This window comes from Cotesia typhae, unplaced genomic scaffold (genome assembly GCF_013202065.1).
Source record: "Cotesia typhae breed Kobodo isofemale line unplaced genomic scaffold, CoteBio_Ctyphae contig_48, whole genome shotgun sequence".
In the NCBI taxonomy this organism is placed as follows: Eukaryota; Metazoa; Arthropoda; class Insecta; order Hymenoptera; family Braconidae; genus Cotesia; species Cotesia typhae.
Genome location: NW_027423756.1, coordinates 7,465,565 through 7,474,314, shown reverse-complemented (window position 1 = coordinate 7,474,314; position 8,750 = coordinate 7,465,565). Strand labels below are relative to the sequence as shown.

At 39.1% G+C, this 8,750-nt stretch overlaps 1 protein-coding gene across 2 annotated transcripts in view; it reads right to left on the bottom strand.

The window, feature by feature from the left end:
• Window positions 1-1,114: 1,114 nt before the first annotated feature.
• The window catches only part of Sp1 (transcription factor Sp8), a 31,755-nt gene continuing 24,119 nt past the window's right edge, over window positions 1,115-8,750 (bottom strand). For both annotated transcript variants that reach the window (XM_074246959.1, XM_074246960.1), the window contains exons 2-3: window positions 3,348-4,329; window positions 1,115-3,279 (exon numbers count right to left, since the gene is read on the bottom strand). In XM_074246959.1, coding sequence (XP_074103060.1) covers window positions 2,333-3,279; window positions 3,348-4,329 — 1,929 coding nt within the window. In that variant the 3' untranslated portion in view covers window positions 1,115-2,332. The remainder of the gene's footprint in view (window positions 3,280-3,347; window positions 4,330-8,750) is intronic.

The following is an 8,750-nucleotide window of genomic DNA, read 5'->3' as shown; positions in this document are numbered from 1 at the left end:
TAAATAAAGAAAATTCCTAAATGATTTCAAACTTAAAAAAAATTATAATTATTAAGTTAATAATTAAGTAAATAAATAAATAAATAAATTAATTAATAATGATAATAATAATAATGAAAACTTAAATAAAAATTAATTATAACTATTTATATTAATATTTATGTTTAACGTTTGCTAATAAAATTAATGGCTGTGAAAAGTATTATTTATTGCGGAAGTGGTGTGTAAATGTTCTCGAGATGCAATGGAGATATAAATATATACGTATATATTTACATGTGGGATTTTAGGAGCATCGGAACGTGTCAGGAAGCTTTTGAGCTGAGAGAAGATCAGAAAAATAAAGTATTAAATGAGAACAAGAAAGTCGTAGTGCTAAGAACTAAGAGCCGAGTCATCCCCGCTAATAATCTTCAGTTACATACTTAGGCTTTTTTTTGTACAAGCTTTACTTGGCCCGTAATCATCACCATCATCAGCATTAACATCAACATATAATCGAAATCTAATAGACGAAATGATTAGTAAGACCAATAGAATCGAGTCACCGTGACTGACTATTTTAAAGCCAATGAATTTTTTTTTACTCCCTTTTTCTCTTGAAATAAATTAATCGAATCTTCAAAAATAAACTATTTCGTTTTTTTTTTTTTTTTTAACTCTATTAAAAAATTTTATGAAGGAAAATACAGACTGTTCTTTTTTTTTTATTAAAATATTGATAAGAAATTTTTGTATTTTCTCGCATAAAAGTTAATGATTTAATTTACTGCACTAAATGTTTTGTGAAAAATAAAAATTGTAAATGGAAGATGCTTTTTATATCCTCAAGCTTTTAGCAGGTTTTAGAGACTAGAGTGATTTTGATATTAAAAGTTTTTAGTGACAACTAAAGAGATGCCATCACCGTAAGTTAAGCGGCGTGATATCCCAATGGATGAAAGAGAAAAAGAATCGAGTGAGGGTAAATTGAAAGGGGAGACAAGTTGCATCATGGGAAATGAAAGGGGGCTTATATATATATATATATATATATATATATATATATATATATATATATATATATATATATATGTTATGATGGGACATTTCATGGCTCGTAGAGTTCGGAAGCTAACGGGCCATGTGATATTAACCACAGCAAAAGCTCCCCTCGAGGTTTAGTTTTATTTCTTTCCCACTTATTTATTTTATTTGCTTTTTATGTTTATTGTTTGCCCGCGAGCTTGTTGTTTGATTTTATACCAATGTGTCTTTGTAAAAGCTTGTACAGTAAATAAGAAAGAAAGAAAGATTTATTAATATAAATGCATCTACGAGTTCCGGAAAAATTAAGGGATTAATGTACATGATGATGGGAAACACGTGATCAAAATAATGATAAAAGCTCGATTCGTACTCACAAAAAGCATCGTTTATTTTGTTTTTTTTTTTTATCTCTCTCAAATGAATTTTCATAATCATCTATAATACTTGAATAATAATTCATTAATAATAATAATAATTAATAATTCATAATAATAGTTAACTAATAATAATAATTAATGAATTAATTAATTAATAATAAGAATTATGGTAAAGTAATTTGATAGTAATTTAATAATAATAATAATATTAGATAGTTTAGATTTATATACGGGTGGGCGTGATATGAAGCTCCATCCGAGTACAATTCCACGTTAATTTGAAATATTACAACAACGGGGAGTCTAATACGAAACAAAGATTCGTCTAACAGAAAATAACTCTTAAAACCGTCCACCCGGTCGAGAGCCCATCTGCGATTGGCCCTCGACGCGTTATATATATATATATATTTATATACTTTGTTTGTATTTATATTTATATTTATATTTATATTACATACATATATATTTATATATAGGTCGATAATTAATTATACATTCGCGTCGAATCGACCGAACATGGAAACTATGATATCGACAATGACAATTATTGTACAACTAATAATGTATGTACGTGTTTTAATTAAATATACGCAATATATATGTATTTAATATTTTTAATATTTAGAATTTAATTTTAAAACTTTTCTAATAATCGTGTGTGTCTTTATACAATATTATATCACTATAAATATAATATCATTTAATATTTCACGCGCTATGTATAATATTTACAATTAGAACAATAAATTTAATAATTAATTAATTAATTAATAAACAAAGACGAGTGCATTGAGACGTGCCAGCAATGGCGATAAGTATTCTGTGATTAAAGTGCGTTATTATTATCATTATTATCATTAATATTAATATCAATATCAATCATATATTTATATATAATAAGAGTTGTGTATAGGGGGAGGGATTTAGATATTATGTACAGGTGCAGGAGATGCAGGGGAGGAAGTTTGGGGAGTGCCAGGATTTTGAGTAAGAGTGTAAGAGTTTTGACGTTGTTGTTGTTGTTGTTGTTGTTGTTGTTGTTGTTGTTGTTGTTGTTGTTGTTGTTGTTGTTGTTGTTGTTGTTGTTGTTGTTGTTGTTGTTGTTGTTGTTGGTAGTGATTGTGTCGTTGTTGTTGTTGTTGTTGCTGTTGTTGCAAGTGGTGTTGATTAATTTGGTGATGTGTAAGGACATTGACAGTGTGGTGTTGCTGGTGCATGAGGTTCAGGTTGAGTGGGTAGGATAGTGGGGAGCCCAGGGCCGCTGTGGTACCGTTATTGCAGGAACCGGGTCCGGGCCCCACCGGGCTCAGTGCATGCTCATCCCCGCGTGCGGATGATGATGCGCCGCCGCTGTTACAGAGGTTGCGTGATGATGAGGATGATGCATTAGTGGCGGGAGATGGGGGTGGTGAGGATGGTGAGGGGTCAAGGGGGGAGGTGTCATCTGCATTGGGGTCATGGGAGTTGTTGGCTGTTGGAGACCGGTGGTGGTCTGGGAGGTGCCGTTGGCGTCCTGACCCACCTGAGGGCCCACTACCACCGCCAGGGCCTGCTGCTGTTGAGGCTGCTGCGGAGCCTGGTGCTGACCCTGCTGCTGACCCTGAACAACCTGACCCGGCACCCCCTGGGCCACCACCGAGGTGGAGCTGCTGCTGTTGGAAGTGGGACTCTGCTGGCTCCCGTTGTCCTCGCTGTCTGAGCAGGACTCGGCTGAGGAGCTCCCCGCTCCCCCCTTGCCCTTGCTGCCGCTGCTGCTGCTGCTGCTGCTGTGGGTCTTGACGTGCTTCGCGAGATGGTCGCTGCGCATGAACCGCTTGTTGCAGACCGGGCAGGCGAATCTCTTTTCTCCGGTGTGGGTTCGAAGGTGCCGCTGCAACTCATCCGAACGTGTGAACCGCTTGCCACAGAAAAGCCAGTTGCAAACAAACGGTCGCTCACCAGTGTGCCACCGCAAGTGGGCCTTCAGATGTGACGTCTTCCCGTAGACCTTCCCGCATCCGGGAATATGACAGCTGTGGATGTTCTTCTTCCGGAGGTGGACACCGGCGGGACCGAGTCGCTCTGCTTCCTGGCAGTTCGGGCAGTCGCAGGTCGCCCGCCCGGTGTATCGTCGCTGGGATCGAGGTGAGGGTGCTTGAGTTACCACCCCAGTAGCACCTTGAGGGCTACCAGCTCCTCCGGCTCCGGAACTCGCTGCGTGGTGTGCGTGGAGTCCGAAACCAGGAGGCCCGCCGGGTAGCATTGACTTGTACGTGTCTTGGAGCAGGTTGTGGCTGGCTGTGGTAGCTGAGCTCAGCAAGTGGTTTCCAGCCAGGGCCAGACTGGTTGAGTAGTCTGCCGAGTAGTTCGCCATCTGAGCGTGAACGCCAACGGTACCGCTTACGTCGAGCCAACCTCCAGTAGTGGCACCGTGGACGTCCCACCACCCGTCGCTGGCTTTTATGCCACCGTGGGTGGCCCCAGTCATCGTGTTGAACGGCCAGGACTCGTAGGGGTGTCTGCCGTAGACCGAGCTGAGGGTCGCGCCCTCGACCTTGCCCAAAAGACTGCTCTGGTGGTGGTGCGGGTCACTGGCTGGTTGGACTGACGCCGTGCCCGGAAAGTACATGTCGCTACCATACTGGGGCGCGGTGGATGCACAAGAGGTTACTGGTGCTCTTGCGTATCCACCACCTCCACCTCCTCCGCCGGTGCTTCCCGCGCTGCTGGTCGCTGTTGGCCTTTGAGTGACTCCTGTGGTGGTGCAGCCACCGCCTCCGGTGTGCTGTGGTGAACTCCCGCTGCTCTGCGGACTCTTTTTCCATGGATGAAAACCTTTCCCCACTGCGGCATCCGCCAAAGGCGGAGGGCTCTTGTTGCTCAATTTGTTACATTGTGCAGCGAGCATCGCCAGTGGGGTACCGCGAAGCCCGGGATGTTCCTGCAACATCAGAAGTTATATTTAGATTAGTATACATTTGTATTGATTTCCTGGTTATGGTTATGGTTATCGTTATGGTTGTATCCTTTATTTTCGATACTAATCCTAATTTAAAGTTATTCAACATCCGTGACCAAGAATGAGGTTAATATTAAAACCGGTAAAACTACCATAGATCCGTTATCCGTAATCACGTCGTCTAAATTGTCGATCTTTAAATAAGTTGTCGTTTCCGTTCTGTCGGGCTTGGTTGTTACCATATAGTTTATAAAAGTTTATAAAAGCTAAACTGAGGAAAAAACATATTAAAACAAGTGCAACGAGCCAAAAAAAAAAAAATCAAACTCGGCTTAATGACACTAAATTGATGTACAAGGTATAGGCTCTACTATAGCGGAGGCCGACTAGCTTTTATATGTTGGACTAGCTCTTGGAAATTTTATGAAAAGTAATGATGTGTAGAACACTCGACTTTTATGTTAATTCAACTGAGCTTAACATATCTGAAAAATACTAATCATAATAAAACAAAGTAGACAGCTACAGGCTCCATTAAGTAATACATTTTTCATCCTCATAAAGTCCCTAAACTATTATCAAAATAGAGGGTTTCGAAAAACCAAATCATAATTTCGTCAAATTTTTTATATTTACGTAATCATAATTATATCTACATGCTGATAGTAAAAGTATAGTACAGTAATAATAATAATTAGAGCCAATAAGAAAACAGCAAAAACGACTGAGATAGAAATGAGGAACGGATGGCAACCGAGAGAAACTATTATACATAGGAAGAAGGAATTACGAATAAGTTAAAGCGCACCATCCCGCAGACTACGGCTACGACTACGACAGTTTCGAGGTAATGAGGCCGGAGGCAAATCGAGCGGTCTCATCAAGACCAGTTTCATGCAAATTATTAGACTGGTGATTCTGTTATCTTATTCTCTCTGGCTTCTGGACTTGCTCGTTTGGTCCACTGGAAACATTACGGGGGCGAGGCGAGGTTGTCAGCTACTACACCGACTACTACTCCACCAGAAGTAAAACGAAGCAACATTCTAGCAGACTGATTAGAGCAACCGAGAATGAGCCCTAGCCGTAAAAAGCTGGATGACCCGAACCCGATGGTGCTGGTTTGTTAAAACGAACGAAGTTCGTCTGAGCAAAGGGAGTGAAGATACCTTTGCCTTTACCTTTCGAACAGAACAGAAACCAGAAAGGCATTGTAGAAAACCAAAGCCAAAGCCAAAAGGTCCGCGCGGAAGCGGCAGGAAATTAAAGTCTGGCGGCCCGCGGCCATTAGTAGCCGGCGCCATCGAGGCGACACGCCCCCCACGCGGTTCCAAGCATCTACACCAACACAGTCAACTCACACACGGCAAGTTACCTTCGGACACTCTCATCATCATGTAAACCCACAACCCCGACCAACCTGAGAATGGTACAAACGAAATGAGGTTACAAAAAGCATCAGCTCTTCATCATCATCTCATCTTCCATTCACCAGTTTTTATAATTTGTTTTATATGTTATGTCATTTATCACAAAAAACTACAAATGTTATTTTCATTTTGATTAGATTTATTTATTTTTTCTGTTCATAATAATAAAAAAAAAAAAAAAAAAAAAAAAAAAAGTCAACTCTAATAAATTAATAAAACCTTTGGAGTAACTTTCAATCAATAGTTAACTATCAAAATATTTAAGAATTTTTAATTGAGAGGTTCTTTTAATTAAAAAATTTTTTTGCAACGTAATAAACTCTCTAGATCTTTGAAAGCTCAAAAATACAACAAGATTCTATTTAGAATTTTTTTATCATCATTTTATTTCAATATAATTTGATGACATAAAGTCAAAACACTAAAAAGGACTTTGTAGGGATCAAGTTTCTTTGTTCAAGCATATATAAAGTAAACTTATATATATGCATTACACACGGCAAAAGTAAGCTAGCACGTAATACATAGTACATAGAAGATAGAGAATAGTATATAACAGTGACTCTGGTCTGGCTTTGAATGACTAGACGCAAAGACAGAAAGTCACCCCATTGGGGTTGACGATTGAGGCAAGAGGGTGAAACACCGATGAGGATAGGAAAGCACATACGGCGTGGAACGTATCTCCGCTGATGGTGCACGGGACCACGCCCTCTTCAAGCTCGGTCGTAGGTTATAGGTAGGGTAGGTATTGATCCAGTGAAACTACTACAATACGACGTGCCCTCCGGAGACAATGACATCTCTCAATTAGCCATCGAGGAGCTAGATCCACCCCCGAGGACCAGGACACATTCCCCGACTTCAAACCCGTCCTATCCCGGATTGTTCGATTCTGATGCATGAACACCACAAAGAGAGGAGCCGACAGACAACGCGGCTAATAAATCCAGTCAATGCTAGCTACTCCACGATATTATGAATAATTGCCTCCAGATCCGTCTCCATTAGTGATTTCAAAGCTCACTACTACTCAACTAGTAGATTAGACCATTCAGAATTACTTTATCACACGTCAAATGTCAAATACGTTAACAAAGCTGTTGATATTGATTGCTAATCGATTTGCCAAGAAGTATCACGTGTTATGCTTTAATTATAGATTTGGTAAAAAAGAATAATTGATGAAGTTCTTTGTTCCGGTCGTAGTAGTAGCAGTTAATAGTTTGCTGGTATTACATGTGCAAAAGTATAATAGTATATAAGTTATAGACTACTAGTCGCCGTTAACATAATATAACTTGGGTTATTTAATTCACAAGTTAACTCTCCGCGCGGTTGCTTGAGTATTCCACTCATACTGTCTTATCTCTTTGATGGCAGATGAACACGTTAATTATCGCAACAATGTAATATTTACAACTGAGCCTCTACGGCATAGTAATTGCTTACGCACGCGATATTTTCTCATTATATAGACTTTCACTTTCTTGGAAGTTGAACCTAGCATCGTGTTTTTGAAGAAAATTCAGTTATTCTTCTTACTTTTTGGCTTTCAACCATGAAGTCGAGCAATTAGTAGATTGCTAATTTATAAAATGAAGTTGTTACTAGGTGATAATAATAGCGAAGCCGGCAAATCAGCACATCCAATGAATAAGAGCAAACTAATCCACAAACGGTGTTTGAGTTAGAGACTTAATTAATGCTAAAAATATGTAAATGGATTAGACAATGATAAATCTGTTGTCGGCAGGTTGTAAAGACGGCTAATGCTGGAAAACGTGCCGACTGGACTCTTTTGTCTCAGCATGGCATTTACCAGTGCCGTAAGAGTATTATAGCTGGTGTAGAGACCCGTATGACGTCATGGGCATCATAGAGACCGACTAGGACTAATAATAACGCCTGGGGGCGATGCTGAGCATAAATTAAAACCAGAAAACTGTTTTCTGTCTTCGTTCCTCCTAGATACATCACACTTAGCATCTATCTGCCTTCTGAGAAACCCGCCAACCACGAGATATACTAGCATCCAGCGGATACGGTTAAAGACCGGCATAACGCAGTGCTTTTTTAGCCAGCCTAGAGTTTGCTAGCCTAAGCCTAGGTCCATCAAGCCACAGACGTTCCAACCCAAAGAATTAGTCAATTAATAATACCATCTTTTTACTTGTCTCATTATCCAACCAAACGTTTTCTTCATTTCTATTTTAATTTTTAAATTCACTCCTAAACTTTATTATTATTATTTAATATTAATTATAAATGAAATTTTATGTGATATCGCTGCTCTTTTAATCAATGCCGCAACTATACCATATTTTTTACTGCTCACGCGACGTTTCCCATCAGCTATCGAACCAACAAAATGGTATCCACGATAACGTCGTTAAACTGATGTTAAGTTCAGAAAAAAAAAATATCTTCCTTATCTTTGTGGCATTGATTCAAACATAACTAAAAGGCCGTATCAATATGATAAAAAATTAAATTTTTTTTATATCCTTTTCGATTGTTCTCTTCAGCAATTTAACCGGTAACTAATTCCAGAAAATACTTGTGTTGTATTAGTATGACTACAGCAGTAAATGTCTATGATTATGAATGTAATTGAAATAGTAATAAAAAAGACAGGATAAAGTGTTGGCGTCAGTGGGCAAACGTCGGGTTACCACAAACACGTAAAATGACAGCTGGTGATGAAAATAAGTATGTATAAAATACAAGTGTGATGGAGAAATAGTATCAGCAGCTATACTACCCAGTAATGTCGAGTATTATAGCTGGTATAGTTTTATACAGTGTGGTATAGTTCATTTAAGTACTCTTGACTCCCTTTACTTTATTTGATAGAATATTCGACACTACTGACAGCTCGATGGACAGAGTGTGAGGGTGCGAACGAGGTGAAAAACCAAAGGGTGAGTTTAGTAAAACCCTGGTGATAGGTTGCTGTTGTGGCAAACCACA